The 22,001-nt window shown below is 59.8% G+C and overlaps 1 protein-coding gene across 1 annotated transcript; it reads left to right on the forward strand.

Moving 5' to 3' along the window:
* Positions 1 to 2,637: 2,637 nt before the first annotated feature.
* Positions 2,638 to 3,576, forward strand: LOC142008958 (cyclin-dependent kinase 5 activator 1-like). The gene has a single exon (XM_074986342.1). The coding sequence runs from the start codon at positions 2,638 to 2,640 to the stop codon at positions 3,574 to 3,576; it is 939 nt and encodes a 312-aa protein (XP_074842443.1).
* Positions 3,577 to 22,001: the final 18,425 nt, after the last annotated feature.

A 22,001-nucleotide genomic window follows, 5' to 3' on the forward strand; every position in this document is an offset into this window, starting at 1 on the left:
CCCTGCGCCCACACCACCTCCCAGACCCCGCACCCCATCCTCCATCCTTCCCAGGCCAGCATCCTCCCCTGCGCCCGTACCACCTCCCAGACCTTGCAGCCCCTCCTCCACCCTTCCCCAGGCCAGCATCCTCCCCTGCGCCCGTACCAGCTCCCAGATCCCGCATCCCCTCCTCCATCCTTCCCCAGGCCAGCATCCTCCCCTGCACCCCTCCTCCATCCTTCCCCAGGCCAGCATCCTCCCCTGCGCCCGTACCACCTCCCAGACCTGCACACTAATGCCCTGTCCTGGGTTACAACCCCTCCAACATTCAAACTCCCTCTCAGACCCAACACTGTCGCCAGCACCCCAGTCCCCTACCCCAAGCTCCCCTCTGCACCCAAACTCTGTCCCAGGCCCCACACCCACCCCATAGGAAAGTGCATCCCTTGACCACTTGCCAAAATCTCCGAGTGTCCCCCCAGCAAAATTATTGCCCACCCCGATCTAGATGGTAGCTGGGGAGAGCTGCTAAGAGATCACAGTTCTGTTTTCTGATCTGTGCGTGGCCGGGTGTGGGCTCAGGGTGCCCAGAGCAGCGTGGCTCTGCCCCCTCCCCCTCAGAGTTCTCTCTCTCAGGGGCAGTCGGATGTGGTGGAGTTTCCCCCCCCTGCCCCCATTCTCATTTATTTGTGCCCCATCTGCTAACCCCAGAGCGGTGCAATTCACAGTGTACCCCGGGGACAAAGCAGGGTTGTTCCTCATGGCTGCTCGGAATACAGCGCGCGCCTCAGTTTCCCCTACGTATTACTCAAGCCAGTGGAGAAGGGTGGGTGATTGCTGCAGTGACCTCCAGAGGGCAGATGGCTGGGCCCCCTCCTTTCCAATATCAACCCCTCTTGTGTCACTGTCTCGATCCTTGGGGGAAACCGAGGCACACACCGTGTTCCGAGAAAACGTGAAGCACATTCCCTCTTCGTCACAACCCCCAAGGCCGTCAGGGCTACCCCCTAGCTGTGCCCCCACAGATGTGCCCTCCGCCCCTCTGCGCAGTCCTCCTCCTCCAGCATCTCTCAAGGCTCTGCCCTCCATTCTCCCATCCCAGGCCCGGCCTGAGTTTCTGGCCTAGCTCTGCTCCTTTTAGCTCCGGAGGGGGGATAAGGACCACGTGTCTCCTGCCACAGCCCTGATTGGTTGCTCTGCCCCAGAGGTGGGCTGCTAGGGCAGGCAGCCAATCAGAGGGGCACGGGGCTCCCGGGACAGGGCTGAAATTGCTGGGCGCGCGCGTGCCTTGGCCAATGATGAACTCTCCAGAGCTGGTGCCCCTGCAAAGGCCGGTGCAGCGCAGGGACAGTTCTGCCCTGATGGTGCAGGTGGGAACTAGCAGGCTGTGGCGAGGCAGCAGCAACTGAGGCTCATGATTCAGGGTCTCAGCTCCTCCCTGCAGGGGTCTCTCACTCCCGTGGGGAACACTGGGTGGCTGATATTCCCACCCAGGGGTTGCCCGGACTGCCGAGGGCTTAGCTTGCCCACTGGGTGATGGCAAATGCTCTGTCCTTAGCCCCTACCCGCCCCCAGGGCCCAGCGCTCCCTGGAAGCAGGGCAGACGCCCAGGCGCATCCGGAGGCCGCCCGGCGGGCTAGCAGGGCGCCCACAGCCAGGTTTTGTGCTCCTGGCGGCGCACAGCAAATACTTATTCCGCACATGGGATGGGGGCGGGGGGAACACAAAACCCTGCAGGCAACTGGGGCGGGGGCTGGATGGGCCCCTGAAAAACTGCGGGAGGGGGAGACATTTCCCCAGCCGGCAAAGCAGCCCCTCTCCTCCAGGCTGCCGCTGAAGGGTGGGGGGCGAGGGGCAAGGACTCACCCGGGCGTTTGCACTGGGCCCCCCCCCCGCAGCCAGCAGGTGCTTGAATTGGGGGCAGCGGGTCGGCCCCTCCCCCGCCCCATCTAGTCGCGATTCTCGAGGGTGGGGGACGGGGAAGCTGGTGGGGGGCGCCCCCCCTCCAACCCCGCCCCCAGCGCCCGGGCGAGGCTCCTGCCGGGGCTCGGCCCTAGGGGGAGCCCGCGCCGCGCCCAGCCGGCTCCAGCCCCCCCCGTGCTCGGCTGCCAAGGACCATCCCTCTCCCTCTCCCTCCGCCTCCTGCCAGTGCCGGGCGGCGCGGCGCGGTGCGGCGGCTGCAGACGGGCCCCGCCGGGCGAGCCTGGCTCCCCCGCCCCGGGCTTTGCCGCAGCGCCGGCCCCAGCCCCGGGGACCCGCTGCCGCTGCTGCCCCGCATCGCCCGGCGGGGGCTTGGCTCTCGAGCGGGCTGGGGGCGCCGCCTCGCCGCCCATGGCCCCGGCAGCCCGCGGGGAGCAGCCCTGAGCCCGCCCGGCCGGCCGGCTCCCTGCCCGGCTCCTGCCGGCGGAGGCGGGCCGCGAACCTGCGCAGCGCCCGCGGGACTCGCATGGAGCGAGCGGCGGCGGCTGGCCGCAGCCTCCCGCCGCCCGCGGGCTCCCCTGCGCCCTGACCGCCCGCCAGGGGCCGCGGGGCAGGCGGCCGGGCTGCCGCTCCATGGCCCGCCGCCAGAGGGCTCCTTAGCTGCCGGCCGGGATCTGCCCCGGCAGCTGCCTGGCTGTCACCCGGCTCCCCGAGGGACCCGCCCGCCCCCCCAGCATGGGCACGGTGCTGTCCCTGTCGCCGGGCTCCCGGAAGGCCAGCCTGTACGAGGAGGGCTCCTCCGGCTCGCTGGCGCGCTACCCGGCGGGGCCGGGGGCCAAGGGCGGTGGGCAGAAGGCGGACAAGCCCCTCAAGCGCCACTCCATGTTCATCCCGGCCTTGACCTGGAAGAGGCTGGTGGCCTCCACCAAGCGGAAGGGCTCGCGGGGCGGGGGGAAGGGCCCCGCCAACAATCACAGCGCCCACTGCCCCGCCGCCAAGGACGTGGCCCACCTCAACCATGAGAACGTCAAGAAGTCGCTGTCCTGCGCCAACCTCGCCGGCTACGAGGGGGGCGGGCCGCCCCTGGCGCCGCTCAGCTCCCAGCGCATCTCCGCCACCTCCGTCTCCTCCCTCAAGCCGGGCTCCGGCGGGGGCACCTCGGCCTCCCCGCGGCGCGTGGTGGTCCAGGCCTCCACCAGCGAGCTGCTCAAATGCCTGGGCCAGTTCCTGTGCCACCGTTGCTACCGCCTCAAGCACCTGTCGCCCACGGAGCCCATCCTGTGGCTGCGCAGCGTGGACCGCTCGCTGCTGCTGCAGGGCTGGCAGGACCAGGCCTTCATCACCCCGGCCAACGTGGTCTTCGTGTACCTGCTGTGCCGGGAGGTGATTGACGGGGACAAGGTGGCCAGCGAGCACGACCTGCAGGCGGCGCTGCTCACCTGCCTCTACCTGTCCTACTCCTACATGGGCAACGAGATCTCCTACCCGCTCAAGCCGTTCCTGGTGGAGGCCGCGAAGGACGCCTTCTGGGACCGGTGCCTTCGCATCATCAGCACCATGAGCGCCAAGATGCTGCGCATCAACGCTGACCCCCACTTCTTCACCCAGGTCTTCGCCGACCTCAAAAACGAAGGCAGCACCTGCGAGGAGTTCACCCGCGTCCTGGACCGGTGACTGGCTGGGCGCGAGAGGGGCCCGCTGTCCCGCCAGCCTGGTGTGCAGTGCAGCCCTCCCTCTGCTGTGACCTTTAAGGACCAGCTTGCAGCAAGCTGGGGATTTTCCTCTGTCCCCCAGGCCAGCTCTGGCCCGGTGTCATCCATGCACTTACAAGCATTTGGGCTTGGTGTCCTGTCCCCCGCTCCACCCCGTGAGCCAGAAACAGAGGGCATCTGCATGTGCCAAGCCGGGAAGGCAGCCATCCGCTGTGGTGTCTGTGTCGGAGACAGGAGAGGGGCAGCCAAAGGCATTCTCTTTTCCTGCCGTCAATAATTTGATCCCCTTTTAATAAGACAGTAAGTGCCTGAAGGTCCCCCCCAGCCGCTCCCCTGCTTAGCGCTATGGTTTTGCCTTGTTGATTTCGTCTTCGTCTGGGTCTGCTGAGCTGCCTCCCAAAATGCTGGGGAAATTCCAGGGTGGATCTAAGCTATACAGCTGGGCTTGTGCGCGGGCTGTAGCTTCGCTCGGCAGTGTATTTGTGCAGGTGTATTCTTCCTTTCCAACCTGCTCTGCCTCACTCGGCCCCCCCTCCCCGTGCCAGACCCTGGGCCCACTGGTGAGTTGTACTGTCTGTCTGTGCCAGTCGCGCTGGATTCTCCCTTTTTGTACCGGCCTGATCTCTGCAGCCCAGTGGCAGTGCTGGAGGCTGCAGCCATGTGATGAAGGGAGGAGAAGCTGATGGCCCCTCTGAATCCACCTCCAGGTGCATGGGAGGGTGGAGGGAGGAGCTGGGGCCGGGTGGTGGCTGGAGGGGCTGTTAGCATCGTGGGTCTCCGCAGAGCGTGGCCTGGGGCACGGCTGGAGGTGTTTGACTAGGCAGTGGCTGTGGGTTGTCTTTTGGAGCAGCCGGGTCTCCTGCCTGTTGTGTGGGGTTAAGCCTGGGATGGGGGGGGACGGAGGAGCCAGCTGGGGAGGCAGGGCTCCTTGGAGGTACCGGCCATTCCAGGAGAGGGGCTGCAAGCCTGCACACCACTGGTTTAGTTTGTGAGTTCCCTGCCCCCTTCCTCTGGCAGGATTAACCCCCTAATCCACCCCCCAGGCCCCCTGTCACCCTGCCTCCCTTGGCATTCAATTGCAGTCTCCTCACCAAGCTGGGCGGGGGATGGAGATTGACAGCTCATGTCTCTGCTTGCCTGTCCCGTTGCTAGGATGGGGGGATGTGCTAAGCCACCCGCTTGCTCTCTGGGGCCGCTCCTGCCTTGGGCCCGACCCCCCAGCCTGGGTAATGCAGCCCCACCTGATGTGCCCCTTCTGCGGGCTCACTCAACAAGGCTTTGCAGACAGGCTTCAGGGCAGGAGCGCACAGGGGCTGCGGCAGGGATGATGTGGGGGCTTGAATGGCTGGGGGAGAGATGGCTGAGGGCTGCTCCAGTGGGTGGTGTCCCCGTAAGTGGGGGTGGAGTGGGTGAAACCAAACAGGGCTGCAGGGTGGGCGGGGAATGACAGGGGCACTTCTTCCCTGCAAGGCTGTGGGTCACCACGAGTCATTCCCACTTTGTGTGTCCTGCAAGCACCATGAACCTTCCCAGCCAGCTGGGGTCGGTATGTCACTCTTCCCACCCCTGCTTGAGAGAGGGGGAAACTAAGGCACAGAGCAGGCAAGCCACTTGCCTGAGGCCACAGAGGGAGATACTATCTGAGACGAGAGGCTCTTCATCCTGTGGGCAGAGGACTGACCTGCGGCCAGGGCTGGAGGGAAACCCGGAGGCTCGGTGCTCAGCCGCAGAATGATGTGGCCTGGAGGTCTCTTCCTGGAATCCCTGGCAGTGGGGCTGGAGCACAAGACCGGGCTGGGAGATCGTCTCCAGCACTGGGGCTTGAAGCTTCACCTGCCCTTAGTAGCTCCTGTTGAAGCCTGAAGCCAAGGGAGCTCTTTCCGAGGGTGGCCTTGGTGCACATTATCACTAGAGTGAATCCTCCATGTGCAGCTCTCTGCCCCAAGTGGGTGGTGGGCAGGGCAGCAGCACTGGCGCCAGACTGGAGGCTGTGCTGCAGCTGCCTGTGCGGAGCTATAGGCAGAGAGACCCTGGGGATGCTGGGGAGGTGGGATGTACCCAGACCCCACCATCCTGTAGGGGCACCGTCCTGCTGGGGAGAACTGTCAGGCGCTCCGAGGCCTACTGGCTTGCCTTGAGGGCAGAGCGCGTTCCTGCTATCCTTTGCATCCAAGTGCAGAATAAATTTTATGTGTCCCAGGCATGTGCGAATGTGCACTGCTTCGCTGGGGCCACTCTGCTGACCAGCCAAGTGCCATTGGAATTTCTCCTGGGCAGCTGCACGTGCGCCCAGCTTACAGGGAACCCTGGCGTGGAGTCCAGGCTGTCCTCTCCTGGGAGATGGGCAGGGGTGGTATTTCGGTGCCTGGTGCAGTGATGGTTGGCCATGTGCTGTCCCGGCACCGGGCTCAGGTTTTGTAACCAGCCCGGCTGGTGCGTTCTTGGCCTTAGGAATAAGCAAATGGGAAGATGGCAACGTAGGTCTTCTGTTATGGCTCACTGTAAGTATTTCCTGGGTGCCCAGAGCTAGGAATTCCCATGGCTCAGCTGGGTCACAGCCAGGCTAGTTCTGGCACCCGTAGTAACACCCCCCAGGGAGAGCTCCTGAAAGCCCTGACTGCTGGGAGTGCTGCTCCCAGCATTTGGCCCTACAGGACACAGGAAGCCAATCGTGGTCTGTTTCTGCTCCTCGCTTCGAGGCGTCCTGCAAAGAAATGGGGCTGGTGCCTTTTCCCTTCCCTATATAGGGGCCAAAAACGGCCAGAGAGGTTGGACCCAAAAATGGGATTGGTTGTTACGCAAGCTGTTCAGTGGCACCTGTAGACCTAATGAAACGAGCTCCAGCCAGGCGAGGAAGGGGGGTTGTCTGTGCTGTTTGTATTGAGAACTCTTAACTCTGATGCCCAATAAACACCAGGGAGAAAGGACCTCTTTGTTAAAGAGTCACCGCTTTCTGGCAGACACCGGCTCCTTTAGTAAATCCCAAGGCACTCCAGACATGACTCCTTGTCATTTGTAAGGGGAAAAAAAACAGGTTAAAATCCCCCCCAGCTGTTCCCCCAAGCTCAGGCCTTTTTTTGTGCATTAACACAGCTGAGCAGGAGCTCAACACTGGCTGGAAAATAAACCCATACCAGCCACCTTCCACTTAGAGGCCCCCTTTGTAGTGATGGGAGTGGGCACAGACCTTCCCCCACGCCCCGTCAGCATTCACGGTCCCTGCAGATCTCTGGGGCTCTGGGCAGCTGCACCCTTCCCCACCCATCTCCGCTGTATCATAGCTATATGTATATTTTTATACCAGAAAGTATTGGTAGCTGTAACATGGGCATGGGCCAAATGACTTTTGGCTTTTTTTTTTTTTAATGAAAGGTCACCTTCGTTTCTACAGATGTCCCAGTTGTGTCGCCTGCCCCCCAGACCCTCCAGAGGTGGGGACCATCGGCGAAACCCCCGCCAGTTGCTGCTAACCCAGCCTCCGCCTCTGTCCTTTCCTCCCTCCCTGATGGGCCCTGGTCCCCTGGTGGATATGCTGTTCTGTAAATACCCCTGTATAGAGCGCTGTGAGTGGGTACGTGATGATTGTGCATGTCAAGGTGATTTATTTAATTTGTCGCTTTCTCTCTCTGCATTGGGGTAGCTGTTTTGAAGCAGTTAATTTCTTATTTAAAATGGGGGTGGGGGAGAGAGCCCCCCTACCCCTTCCTGGCCAAACACACCGCTCCGGATTTTCCTCCAGAATGGTGGGAAACTAAAGAACATTCCTTGGAACAGGCTATTTCATTCATTTGCGCTGGAACTGGCCTCTGCTCATTTCTGATTGTTGCATTTCTTCCTTGGAACCACTATTTATTTGGGTGGGGCTGTCCAGCCCCTTCCTTTTCCCCCCACCCCAAAGATGGGGCTTTGGGGGTGATTCCCCACAAAATTCCTTGGTCCCCGTCCCGGAGATTGACCACCCCGCTGCAAAGGCCAAGAACTGTGGGCACCAGCTGGTTCACCTTGCAGTCCGGGGCGGCTATCCCCCCGAGGGGCCTTCGCCTTCATGTCCCTCCCAGTGCCGAACGAAGACGACACTCAGTCTTTGAAGCAAATACTCTGCCCTCTTCCCAGAGGGATTTGACATCGGTTTGTAATGTCGTCTATCTCAGACTTGCCTACACGGCCGATTTCTAAAAGTGTCCTGGCTGGGAGCGCGCTGCCCCCCCCCACCAGGTGCTCTGGGAATGCAGCTTGGTCGCAGAGTGCCGGCAGCAGCGGGGTCAGGCGTTTTCTGCTGATGACCACGGCACTTTATGCAAAATAAAATTGGGGTGAAAAATCTGACATCCAACCCTTGGACTGAATGAGACTCTTTGAGATAGCTGGGGGCGCAGAACACAGGCCGGACTGCAGGGCCGACCGCCTGCGCATGCCCCAGGGCAAGGTGGGGTGGGTCCAGCTCTGCACCCTGGAAGGGGCAGGGCCAAGGGCGGGGCCTAGAGTGGGAGGGGCGGGGCCTAGGGCAGTCAGCCCTTAGCTCTGCTCAGATTCTGGTGCTGGGCCCTTGCCATCCCACTCAGAGCTTAACAGCAGAGCAGCACTGGCCTGGCACTTGGAAGGGGCCCTAGGCTCCAGGCCCCTTTGACGTGTGAGGCCCAGGAGCAAGTGCCCTCTTCCCCCTGCTCCCCCGTTGACAGGCCTGAGGCTGGATATTCACGGGGGTGGGGATTCTCGCCTGGGACCGGTGCCTGGGGGAAAGATGCAGGGTGGGGAGAGCAGCCAGCTGAGCACGCATCCCCAGGGTGACGCTGTGGCCAAGACGTGACCTGGGATCCCCGAGCAGGGGAGTCTCGAGTAGGAGCAGTGAGGTTATTGCACCTGGCCAAGCTAACCATCCAGCAGACAAACGATTCCACACCAGACAGAGCCGGCAGATGAACCATAGGGAAAGGGGGGCACCATGGCCACAGGAGGCAAGAATGGGGATTCCACCACCCGAGGGTTGGCAACGCTGGGTCTTCACCTGCCTCGAGAGGCTGGTGGGGCCCTTGGGACAGGCCCTCCTTCTTACCCTCCTGGTGTGACTCTTGTCCTGCATGGTGGCTGGGATGCGCTGTTCAGCCACCACCTGCTGCTCTTTCAGGCGGGCTGCAGACAAAGGCAATAAGCCTACAAGCTGTACAATAGGGCTGCAGCAAATGGTCTTCTTCTAAGGCGACCGGTGTGGGGCTTGCAGAGGGGACACTGGCCAAGGGCCCTTGCTCTGCCCCCTCCCTGTGCCTATTCCACCCAGCTGGGCAGCACCTGAATCTCCTGGGCAGCCCTCCAAGTGCTCAGCTGGCAGGGAACACGGGTGGGCAACCCTAGCCCCTCGCTGCCCCAGGCTGAGCCCAGGGCCGAAGCCAGGAGCACTTCCCCAGAGCAGCGGTGGGACCCTGAGTGACAACAGAGACTGCAGCACCATGGGGCCAGCAGGATGGGTGGGCTGCAGAGCCCCTGAGCAGCAGGACCCTAGGGCTGGAACAGCCTGCAAGGCCAATGGGTGGCTGAACCCCAGGGGGTAGCGAAAACAGGGGCCTGGCAGGACCCCAGAGGTTAGCTGCAGAGGCCATGGGGAGACTGTGAGCTGGGCTGGCAAACTTGGCTTAGTGACAGTAGCGGAGTTTTTAAAATGCTATTTACAAAACTTAAATCTCACTGCAAGAAACTGCAGAGGAGGAAGGGGGCTGCCCTATGAGGAGCCAGGGCCTAGCCCGCTTGCAAACCCCAACACAGCAATTCCGGGCTCACCGACTCGACACGCAACAGGGAGCCGGGCCACGGTGGCTGTCCTCGTGCAGTGTGACGCACAACCCCACGCACACGCCATCGTGCAGCTAGCCCCCGAGAGCTGGGATTTTCCACCACAGGTGGCGGTGGCCTTTGGCAATCCCACCCGGGACGGAGCCAATGCAGAAACACGGCCCGAGCGCTTCGCTCTTTTCGCTCGGCGAGACCACCTTGCCTGGGTCTTTTTGCTCGTCCTGCGAAAGGGACACAACCCTGCGTGTGTTCCCAAGCAGGGGTTGGATGCAGCCCTGCAGCGTGGACAGAGCAGCCCCAGCAGGTCGAAGGTTGCCAATAGGGCCCCATTCAGAGGCTGATTTTTGCAGCATCTTCCTCAAGTAAATATCATTAAAATACCCTTGTCTGCCTTTAACGTGTTGAGGGTCAAGTGGTATCCCAAGTAACAATGGGACTGTGGAAGTCCTGGGGAATCTCTGCTCTGCCACAGGCTTCTTCTGTAACCTGGGGCAAGTCCCTTAGATGCTTGGTGCCTCAGTTTTCCATCTGTAGAATGGGAATAACAGCGCTGCCTTGCCTCCCAGGCGCTGTGTGAGGCCCTGGTCCTGCGGTAATGGGGGGTCAGGTAAGCACCCCAGACAGAAGTCTGGATGGGAATTTGTCACAGAACTCTGAATTCTTTGTGCTGGAGACCGAAAAACACCCCCTGGAAAACGCGGCGGCCCAGCCTTCCCCCACCCCCGCCCTATTCCCCCCCCACCCCAAAGCGCAGGAGATCTGAAACCCTGACTCATGCCACAGGCGGTTCTGGAGGCCAGGAATAGCTCCGTGATGCTGCGTCCCTGCAGAAGGCTGTGCAAGGCGCACATTGCTGGGGAGGACAGCCAGCTCTCAAGAGGCGGACGACGCTCAGGGTGATCCTGTTGGCTCGGGGAGAACACCCTGGAAAGAAGGCTCCCTGGGCTCAAGGGATGTCCTCCTAGCAAGACTAGGCCCAGGCTGATTGTCCCAGTCAAGGCTTTGCTTCCCACTACCTCACGGGTCTCCACCCCAACCGAGCAAAGCTACAACCCCCGCCTGTGGCCCTGCCAGCACCCCCAGGCCCTGCCACGCTTCCCCGAGTGGGTCAGTGGACCTAATCCATCCGGCGCTGCCTAACCCTGCAGGCTGGGGAGAAACCTGGCCCCCAGGTCTTGCGCCTCCTGTGGGAGGAGGAGCCCAGCACGTGTCGGCTCCTGGGGCTTGGGACCACACGCTGACCTAGGGCGGAAGCTTTTGCCGCGCACATTGTTACGCCCGGGAGCCTTAATGAGCTGTGAGGGCTCCCAGCTGTGACGCAGTCCAGCGAGCCCTGGGGTGGGGGTGACGAGTGGGAAGGGCAGATTTGGGATGTCTCAAGCAGGGGCTGATTTTCCAAGGTGCTGAGCTCCCCGTTTCGGGGTGGCTGCGGCTCCAGGGCCGGGGGGCAGACGGCACTTCTGAACTCAGGCTGCTCCTTTGCGTGCCCACGGATGGATCCCAAGGCTGAAAATCTCAGCCTGTGGCCTAGCGGGTCCTGGCGCCCAGCTCTTCCGCTGCCTTGGCCTGGGTCAGACCCCTGGCCATGCCCCCCTTTTCTCAGGAGCAGAGCTCTCAGGTGCGTGCTGCCCCTCATTTCACCCTTCCCGATGAGCAGAGCCCAGCCAGCACCACCACCTCCTCAGAGCAACACCTCCCAGCAACCTGCAGTGGCAGGGCTCTGTGCCGAAGCAGTCTCACCTGCATGGGCTGGGTTAACTGGCCTCTGCCTACTCTCCGGATAGTGGATCACTTGGCAGCCGGATCCTGGCATCCCCAAAGAGCAGGCTAGCTGCGTGACTTGCAGTGACTGTAATAGGATGGGTTTCTGGGCACAGCTAGAGAAATTAGTCCAGGGTATCTTTGCTTAAATCCGGGCCACTCACAGCCCCAGGCTGGGATTTTCTTCTCCTTAAGGCAAATCCAACCAGCCTCAACAGCACCTCTGCCAGCCCCACTGGCCAGCCAGAAGCCACGCAAGCAAACCCACAGACTTCCCAGCTGCTACACCAGCCCAGACCAACAACCCCCAAACTCAGGTGAGAGGTTCTTAAAACCTCTTTCACCAACTCCACATAGATTCTCCCAGGTCCCAAAGGGTCCAGCCACAGTCCTTCGTCAATATGTACGCAGAGCTTACCCAAATCACCATGCTCACCAATCCTTCAGATCTAAACGTCTAAAGGTTTATTAACTAAAAAATAAAGAACAGGGTTAGAGAGAAAAATTGTTCAAGCGACACTTTACATACGTCAGTTACAATTATTGACGCAGGCCAGCGATGTTCTGTGCTGATTCTTGAAAGTCTCTGAAAGTCCACCCCATAAGGGGTAAAATTCCAGGTTTTGTAGCTTTAGTTACTGGAGAATAGTAGACCTGGCCAGCTGGGGTCAGCATGCAGGAACATGGATCTTCGGAACAGGAACCAGAACAAAGCAGCAGGATTAAGTCCAAGAGGGACGCTGCGCATTCCACCTCCGACCAAGCCCCGTCTCCTCCCATCAGGGTCATCTGACCTAGGTGAGCTGCTGTGGCAAAACCCCTGGTCACTGGTGTTGCTAGCACACCCCAGTCATTTATGTGGCAGGTGGGATGGATGTCTGGGCATCTGATGTCAATTCCTTTGTCCACTGGGCTGCTTTCCACTGGCAAATGCCAAATTTCTGAGATATGGATTTGAACGTCTCAGCCTTTCTTAAGTCCATTATCCTGGCCGGGGCTGAATTCACACCTCCTGTTGTGAATCTCTGCTTTGAATATTCCTAATACAACTACAGAGCGAAAACCTGTAACTTTACCTCCCAATATGACACGGACATATAAGTAGTATACACAGATTCAGGCCATCATCAGCTTTCATTAGACACGCCCCCCCCCCCCCGCCACCGGCACACTGTTCGGGGCCATCGGACACATAAACTGGCGTCCATATCCAATATAAAAGTCCAGTCACGTGACAAGGATCCAGGAAGTGCCATCGGCATTCTTGGCTGGGACAGACCAGATCCTTTGGGATGGAGGAAGCCTCCAGGTTATCTGGGATCTGAGCCTGCCCTGTGTGGCACACTCCAGTCCCTTGTCCCTGAACCATCCTGGCAGGTGGGAGCCTTGGCAAAGCTGTAAATCTCTTCCGTGAAAGCAATTTTCCACCTCACCAGGCGGGAGCGTCTTTCACCTAATAAAAACAAAAAGCAGCCAAGTAGCACTTTAAAGACTAACAAAATCATTTATTAGGTGATGAGATTTCATGGGACGGACCCACTTCTTCAGACCACGGCCAGACCAGAACAGACTCAATGTACAACTTGCATGATGTGGACCTATTGGTTCTTGCTCTCATGTCAGCAGGGAGAAAGCCCTGCAGCCACAGCTGCTCCCCAGACCACCCCAAGCTTAGGAACCAAGCAGGTGGCCTGGCAGCACACTAGCCGAGTCTGCTTTCTGCAGCTCATTTGTCTCCTGCTGAGCTCTTCTGTGGCTCCAGCCTAGACGTGGCAGCCTTGGTTAAGTCCTGTCCCAGCCTCACTCCTGGCTCAGAGCTCCTACCTGCCCCGACACCTGCTAAGCTGGTTCTGACCCTCAGCCAATTAGAATGATGAATCCTAGGGCTGGAGGGGACCTCAGGAGGTCATCAAGTCCAGCCCCCTGCCCAAAGCAGGATCATCCCCCAACTAAATCATCCCAGCCAGGACCTTGTCAAGACCTCTAGGGACGGAGATTCCACCACCTTTCTAGGCAGCGTATTCCAGTGCTTCACCACCCTCCTGGGGAAGTAGTTTTTCCTCATATCCAACCTAGACCTCCCCCACCATAAGTTAAGCCCATTGCTCCTTGTTCTGCCATCTGTCACCACTGAGAACATTCTCTCTCCATCCTCCTTGTAATCCCCCTTCAGGAAGTTGAAGGCTGCTGTCAAATCCCACCCAGTCTTCTCTTCTGTAGATTAAATCAGCATAAATCCCTCAGCCTGTCCTCACAGGGCATGTGCTCCAGCCCCCTAATCATTTCTGTTGCCCTCCGCTGGTCTCTCCAGTGTGCCCACAGCCTTTCTGTAATGGGGGACCCAGAACAGGACACAGTATTCCAGGTGTGCCCTCACCGGTGGTGATTCAAGGGGCATAATCACTTCCCTAGATCTGCTGGAAATGCTCCTCTTAATGCAGCCCAATATGTCATTAACTTTCTTGGCTACAAGGGCACACTGGTGACTCATGTTCAGCTTCTCATCTGCTCTAATGGCCAGGTCCTTTCCTGCTGCATTGCTGCTTAGCCAGTCGGTCCCCAGCATTTGGGATTCTTTCTGCACTTCTCCTTGTTGAACCTCATCAGATTTCCTTTGGCCCAGTCCTCCAATTTGTCCAGGTCTCTCCGGACCCTGGCCCTACCCTCCAGCATATCTACCTCTCCCCACAGCTTCGTGCCATCCACGAACTTGCTGACAGTGAAATCCAGCCCCTCCGCCAGGTCAGTAATGAAAATGCTGAATAAAACCGGCCCTGAGACCACTGTCCTGCCTCTTGGCTCCGGCGCTCAGACTCTGACCACTAGGCCTCATGACCCGGTCCTGAGCCGGAGCACTACTGCTGCTTTGGGCTTCAGCCCCAGCCTGCTCCCTTCCCCACCTGCTCAGGCAGCTCCATCAAGCTGTCTGCAGGCCTGAGTGGGCTCAGAGGCAGGGCCGTCCTCCTGCCGCGCCCGGGGTCGAACCCACTGCCGCGTGCGGGGCTGGAGAAGGAATTTCCCCCTCGGTCAGACTGGCACTGGGCTTGGGGAGTTTTGCCTTCCTCCGCAGCGCGGGGTGTGGGGCAGTTGCCAGAGTTACAGGGTGTGGCTCTGCCATCCTTTCCCAGCGATCGCCAGGCCTTGGGTGGGGTTCTCTGTTCTCTGCCTGCGGCGTGTGCTCACCTAGTCCCCCGAGGGCTGTGCTACTTGGGCTCTGGGTTTGAGGGGAAGGAGGGGCAGTGCTGCTGGATGGGGATAGCCCGGGGGCTGGGGGGGGGGCAGACTGGATGGCCTTGAGCGCTACTCTTGGGTGGTGGAGCAGGGTTGGCTGTGCTTGGGGGTGCCACCCACATGGGCAGGTCTGCCCTCATGTCCTTGTTCTCGTGCTGCGGAAGGGCCCAGTACAGACACACAGCTGCAGCTGGGGGCAGGGCCAGCTGCCTGGCCTACGATCCTGGCCGAGATGTGAGGCACATCCCTGGGGCACCTCGCCCCTTCCCTGCGCCAGCAGCCTCAGCCACATGGCTATTTTCAGCATGCTGGCCCAGCTGGAGCTCATGCAGATCTGTCTGCCCCAAAGGGAAATGACCTTCAAATGAAAGGGAGAGGCGGGCCCTGCCTGCAGGAGGGGGCTGGCTCTGCAGGGAATCTCAAGCCCAGAAAAATGAAGTGACAAGACCAAGGACACACAGCAGGGCAGTGGCAGAGCTAAGACCAGAACACCAGGCAACCACCTGCTGCCTTAGCCCCGAGCCATGTTGCACGACGTGCCCAAGTGGAGTGTCTGAGGATTTTATTCCCCTGGTTCAGTCACAGGTATTTCCTATCCTCCTGTTGTACCCCTAGGTGGGTGCCTCAGTTTCCCTAGGGACAGCATCAGTGCATAGTGGGGAGGGGATTTTCAGTGTGATGACTTCTCACACATACACAATGACCCTCCATGGCCTTTGTAACCTAGGCAACCAGGTGACTCCTTTCTTCCCCGGGAAACAGGACAATGGAGGGAGGAGGAGCCCAGCTGGTTTGAAGGGGAATTGGGAAGGGGAGGGTGGCAGTTTCGTCTGGCTGGAGATAGAGGCAGGAGGGCCGGGTCCTGGCCTGGGGACCCCCTCTGGGCCCCTGTCCCCAAGATGGATGGTAGTGACGGCTTCTGGTTTCTGGGCTGACACGTCTATTCTACCTTGTGTCCCTGTCACCTCATAGCCCTTCTGTTCTCCCTGCTGAATGAGTCACCTCTGACTGCGGCGGGGGTGCAGGTCCCAGTCCCTCCGTTCAGAAAGCCTACAGACCTGAGGCTGGCAGGTGCCACTCCCTGGTTTCCAGGGCACGCCGCTGGCCAAGCCTGCGGGTGGATTTTACCCTTTTTCAAGTTTGAACCCCAATCTCCGGCTGCAGCTGGTCCCCAGCCTGTCCTCGTCTGACTCAGGCTGTTAACCGATCCTGCTTCTCTCCCCATTGTCTGCTGATGTGTTTGTCAGGTTCACCTCCCACCACCACCTGCCACATCTGAATGACACCACCCCGCGGGTTTTAAAGGGAGAATTCTCGGAAATCAGCTCTGCACAAATTGCTGGCGTCATGGCACCGCATGGGCTCATTGGCTGGAAGAATAAGCTGGGGCAGGTCGTTCTCCTCACTGGGGCACAGTCAAGAGGCAAACACCTTCTGCTCCCTCTCGCTAGCCTCACCCTGGGTGATTAAAAGGGCAGCGATTAAAATCAAAGCCGTGAAAATATTTCACCACTGAGAGCTTCGCTGGGTGACTCCAAGCCGGGCAGTGACAGTTCCTGGCCGGTTGTCTCACCAGATCAGACCCACGATTGCCCTAGCCCAGAAAAGGCCAGAAGCTCTGCAATGGCCGGTGCTGGAGCACAGCTGCCCCTAGGGGAAATGACCTTCCAATCTGCCATTAGGGCTGGGGGCCTGATGCCCTTCCCCGGGGCTTTCCCACAGGCAGAGCTGCCGCGTTTAGTCTAGTAACGTGGCCTGAGTGACTCGGCCAGCCTGGACACAGGCTCAATCTTCACTGAAAAAAAAAGGACATTTCCTGTCGTGTGCGGCTGGAAAGAAACGGGGTTGGGGTAAATGGAGGGCACTCACTGGAGGGGCAATGCCGGGTCCTCATTCACTCTCCAAGGGCTGATCCGTTGCAGAAGACGGCGTGGGCATGGGCACGGGCACGGGGACGGGGAGCAGACCGGGGAGAGACGGGAGCATGGAGCTGGGGCTGTGGGCCGGCTGCTCTCAGAGGCCTGGTAGCCACAGCGGGGTAGCTGGTTTGAGGAAAACCCCAGCCAGGGGCTGCCCACAGCAAAGTCTCTGCGTGGGAAAGCTCAAGTGCCCTTCGCCTTCCCTGGGGAGAGTTCCCAGGCATGAGGCCTGCTGGGGACCAGCCCTGCCTTTGTGGGCAGGGAGGACAAGGCCAGGGAGCTCTGCCCATAGTGACAACTTGGCACTGCAGGAACAACTGCTCAGCGCTTGCCTCGGTCGGCCCAGGGCCTGCCTGCCCGCCACGAGCACACCTCTCTGGCGTGCTCTGCCCTGCACGGCGGGACGCAGCCTCCGAGGCCCAGAGCCTGGGGGGCAGGGATCTGGCCCCACCCACAGCTCAGCTGTTCCTCCACAGGGCTGGGGTCCTCAGGGACGGGCTGCAACCCCGGGCGGAGCGAGGCCCTGCAGAGAGAGGGGGCAGGGGACGTGGGAGAAAGCTGGGGCAGAGAGGTGCCTGTTGCAGTGGGCCCATCTCCCGGTGTGCCGACCCACCACTGAGCGCTTCCTGTCTAATCCCATCCCCTGCCCACCGCTGCCAGGAAGGGAAGGGAGATCTCGGCCCGTGACGCCCGAGCTGGCGCCCCATGGCATCTGGTGCGACTCGAGCACGGCCTGCCCGTGACTTTGGCACCGCTGCCTCAGCCCAGCCTCAGGCCGTCAGCCAACATCCCACACTGACCGAGCTGCCCACCTAGCAGAGACGCAGCCCCAGAGGCAGCCCTAGGCCAGCGGCTGACCCTGCTCGTCCTCACTGCTGGATTCACTCCCATGCTGCCTCCTTACCAGCCTCACCTCCGGCTTGGTTCCTGGTGTCTGCTTCCCAACACGCTAGACCTGACTGCCTGTCCCCGGGGCTGTGACATCCCGGCTGCGTCTGGCTCCTCAGCTCTTTGTCAGAAACCAACTCCTCTCTTTCGGGGGACAACCACACTAGGCTGGGCCCAGTGGCTTTGCACGGCAGTGGCCGGGTGCAGGGTCAGTGTCTGTCACACTTCCCTTTTCCAGCATTTGCCAGCTGGCCCACTACCTGGCCCTCTATCTGCACAGCAGGCAGCCAGGAGCAGGGAACCCACCAAGGTCAGGGCTGCACAGCGAAATAGACCAAGGCCGCATGAAATTGACCAAGGCCATGTGTGTGAGCCAGACACAGCTGGTGGGGGTGTTGCTCTGGTTTCCGCATAGAGAGGCATCTTTTAAACGTGAGTCTGCGCCTTTGAGGTTGACAGGCTGCACCCGCCTCTCCTGTCTGCCCTTCACAGCAATGCCCCTGATGGGAGAGCCCTGCAGACAGCTAGCACAGCTGGAACTCAGCAGAGCCCAGGGCTTGTGTTGTACACATACATCTCGGCAACCTCTCTCTGCTTCTGCTTAAGGAGTCTAGCCCCAGGCCAGGGCTATCACTCCATGGGTTTGCAGACCTGAGCTGGCTTTACCCACCTAGCATGGCTATGGAGAGCAGCAAAGCTAGGGGGCATGGGGCTGGGCTACCGGCACAGGCCAGCCCTAGCACTTGGGATCATAGCAGGGCCGCTGGGCAGCAGAGGATTAAGATAAGGCTAAAAGGGACAGTTCCCCCAGGTGTGAGGGGGCCTCCAAGGCATGGTCACGCCATTGTGTTTAAACAATTCGCTTGAATTGAACAAAGGCAATGTGCCATGTCAGGCTGATTTTACAATTAATTTAAGGGCCATTGTATGCTGCATCCTGCGTAATAATAAGCACAAATAGATTTTAAAGCATAAATAATGACATTACATGAATATTGTACCCTATTGCAGCTGTTCGGGACTGTGTTGTCCCAGGGCCCTACCTGGTCTTCATCCAGCCCTGCAGATGGCTGCCAACCACAGCAGCCAGGGGGTCTGGCTCTTGTGCATGGTCTTAGGGGCCGGCTGATTTCCCCTCCGGGTTTGGCACAGCTGTGAGCACGGCAGGAATCCCGGGCCCAGGTCTGGCGTTCGCAGTTCAAGGAGGCCGTGATGGGTTGGAGAGCTTTGGTGACGTGCCACGAAAACGACAGAAGGGCGAGAAATGCTGCCCACCCAGTGACGGCGCCAGGAGCCCCAGCGGTTGAGCTTAGCAAAGCCCAGGCTGACCTGAGGCCTGTCTCCACATGCCGGAGTGGGGAATAAATGCTTAAGCCGGGGATCTTCTGTCTAGCTGACACCTGGTGAGTGGGAGCCGGGGCTGGACATGTTCAGCCTGGGAACCAGACGCAGATTTAGCCATTGGAACAAATTGCCTGGGCTGCAATGGATTTGCCTTCTGTGGCCATGTGTAGAGCCAGGCTGGGTGTGTCCCCGCGTACCGGTTCTAGTTCAAGTAGGGCGTAAGTCCTAGGGCTGGTGTGAGGCGCGTCAGAGCAGCTGATCCCTTCTGGCCTTGAAATCTCTACACAAAATGAATCCCAGCTCCGGTGAGCCTGCTAGCAGCAGAGGGATGAGTTGTAACCCGGCTGTCCTCTGAACACCTTCCAGAGCCCTGCCCTGCTCTGTCCTCCCCTCCCCTGTCCCCGTGAGGGACCTGAGCCAGGCCAGGACCCTGCCACCACCCCCACACTGTCCCCACTCTGAGACGAGGGTGGGACATTGCTGGATTTTTACATGAAATATGAAAACCCTTTCGGTGCTTCCTATGTTAAGTTTGCACCAACCCTTCTGCCAGGTGGCCCATGTGAGGTGTCTCATGAAACTGGCAATGCCCCGACTCTGGTTATGCCACTTGTCTGGCTGTGCCCTGTTTGTTTGTAAAGTCATAGAATTGGCTCCATTGCTGCATGAGAAAAGTTTAGAGCTAAGGGTTCACTGTGAGAGGCGTGGTCTGATGTGATGGAGTAGGGGATAGGTGTGCAATGGGGTTCAGGGGTCCCTGTGCACTGCACCCCATCCGCAGGCAGGAGTGACTTTCACTCAGCAGGTGGAACAGGAAGTTTATTAGGTGACAGCGGCCCAGTTTCTCACAGAAGAGTCAGTGCAGCAATCAGAGACAGTCATTCCAACCCATCCTGGGGAGAGGAGCCTGAGGGGTGTCCCCCTGGGGCGTAGCTTCCCCCCTCACCAGCCTGGCTGCCTTCCAGCTCCCTCTCCCCACAGCATCTAACTGCCGCCTCCGATTCAAAACCCCCCACTTTGGCTCCTCCCTCCTCTTTGTTCAGGGCTGAGGTGTTACCTGCCAGCCTAGGTTATAGCCCCAGGGTCATCCTTAGCCACTGGGAGCTGCTCTGCTTGTCTCACACATCCAGCCTGAGTCTCACACATGCACTCCCTCACTCCCTCACAAGGTGTGTGTATGTGTGTGTCTCACAGAGGGTGTCGGGCTCCTGCTGAAGGTAACTGAGGCAGCCAGGTGACACCTCTGATCTGCAGACAAAGGAGGAGGTGGAGCCTGTGGGGTTTGGATTGGAACGGGGAGTTGGGAAGCAGTGAGTCTGGGCTGGGAGAGAGGGACAAAGGAGGGGACAAGGCCCTGGCTCTGGGGGCCCCTTGGGGCCTCCTCTCCCCAGCATGGATGGGACTGGCTGTCTCTGCCGGCTGCACTGACTCCTCCGTACAACGCTGTGTCCTGTCGGCTAATAAACCCTGCTCTTCTCCTGCTAAGTGAGAGTCACTCCCGCCTGCTGAGGGGTGCAGAGCTCAGGGACCCCTGAACCCCATCACATCTCCTCCCAGCCAGGACGAAGGACTAGAACAAAGACTCAGGAATTTGGGACTTGTTGTCTGGAATGCGGCCGATGGCAGGATGCCCCAGTGGGCCACCTGGTCAGGTGTTCCTAGGAGAAAGTCTCCCAGGATGTCTATAATGACATCCCTGGGAGTGACCATGTTATTCTTCACCCCCATGAACTAAGCCTGTGGGAACTGTGGGGGCCCTTCCCTCCTGGGAGGGATTTTCAGAGACTCTCAAGAAAGCAGCTTCTAACATCACTGTGACGGGGTGTACCACCCCCACACTGAGCAGGGGTGTGATGGGGTGTACCAACCCCGCACTGAGCAGGGGGTTGAGCGCCAGGCCTATTGGATGGAAAAGGCCCCGCCCCCAAGGCCTTGCTGGGCATGCTCCAGCTGTAGGCCAGGTATAAAAGCTGGAGAAGCCTGGCAGTCAGGGCTGAGCAGCTGAGGGGGGAAGGAGCTTCAAGGGAAGCTTGGGTGTTATGGCCACCCAAGGAGAGGCCACCACAGCTGCCTGAGGTGTGACAGTGGTGGCAGCCCCCACCCCCCGAGCAGCAGTCTGTGGCTGGAGGGGCTGAGACCTGAGTGGGGGTGATGGGCTATGCCAGGAACGGGGTAGGAAGTAGCCCAGGTTGGGGGGACCTAGAAGGTAGCCTGTGATCTCAGTGTGTGGTGGTGGGGTCTCTGGTGGCTGGGGGGTCTCCCCCCACCACCAACAGGGCTCTGGCCTGGAGCTTAGTGGTGTAGGTGGGCCCAAGCTCCCCCACCCCCTGTGAGCCTAAGGCTGGGAGGGGCCACAAACTGGGACTAGGCTGCAGCGGCCTGACTGGGCTGTGGGAGCCCTGGGGGTGACTCTGGGGCCCTTAGGAGCAAGGCAGGGCAGGAGGCCCTGCCATGATCACTGGCCTGCATCAACAGCTTTCACTGACGTATGTAACTTAGCCACCTGAACAATTTTCGTCTCTCACCCTTTTCTTTCTTTGTCCATAAACCTTCATGTGTTAGATTCTAAAGGACCGGCACAGCGGGCTGCTTGAGTAAGATCTAAGCATACGTTGCCCTGGGGATGTGGCTGGTCCTTTCGGGGCCTGGAAGAATGTGTGGATTTTGTGAAACAGGTTTTCACAGCCCCTCACCTGGGTAAGGAGAGTTACTGGTTTGGCCATTAGCGGCAGCTGGAGAATCGGTGGGTTTGCTTGTGTAGCTTCGGGCTGGCCAGTGGGGCTGGCAGAGGTATTTTGTGGCTGGCTTGGTTTGCCTTATCAAAAAGAAACGCTCGCCTGGGCTGCAAGTGTCCTGGTTTTAAATAATTTGCCCAGGACTTGTTCTCTCAGCTGTGCCCAGAACCTCTTGTAATATTACAAAGGGCTCTTCCATTGCCATGCTAGGGCCTTCTGTGTGTTGCTGGGGTTGGCAGGTAACATTGGCCTGGGTGGATTCTGAGCCCCAGGGCCTCTGGGGAAGCCCAGACCAGGCATTCACCATCCAGGATGCTGCTGGAATCTGATCCAGCCCCGGCTGCAGAGATGCTGGGTCTTCATGCACGTGACGGGCAGCGGAATTTGGGGCCCTGGTCTCGTGTCCGGGTTTTGGTGTGATGACTTCTGATGTACACAAGGCCCTCCCTGGCCTTTGTTACCTAGGTGCCACCTTCCTTCCCTGGGGCAACAGAGGGTGGTGGGGCCTGGCTGGTTTGAATGGGAACTGGGCAGTGGAGTGGGGCAGTCACCTCTGGCTGGAAAGGGAGGAAGCAGGGGCAGGGTTCTGATGGCTTCTGGTTTCTGTGCTGCCCAGTCTGCTCTATGCTGTGCTCCTGTTGCCTGATAACCCTTCTGTCCCCCCTGCTGAGTGAGAGTATGTCTGACTGTGTGTGGGTGCAGGGCCTGGTGACCCCCCCCCCCCA

This window comes from Carettochelys insculpta, chromosome 2 (genome assembly GCF_033958435.1).
Source record: "Carettochelys insculpta isolate YL-2023 chromosome 2, ASM3395843v1, whole genome shotgun sequence".
NCBI lineage: Eukaryota > Metazoa > Chordata > Testudines > Carettochelyidae > Carettochelys > Carettochelys insculpta.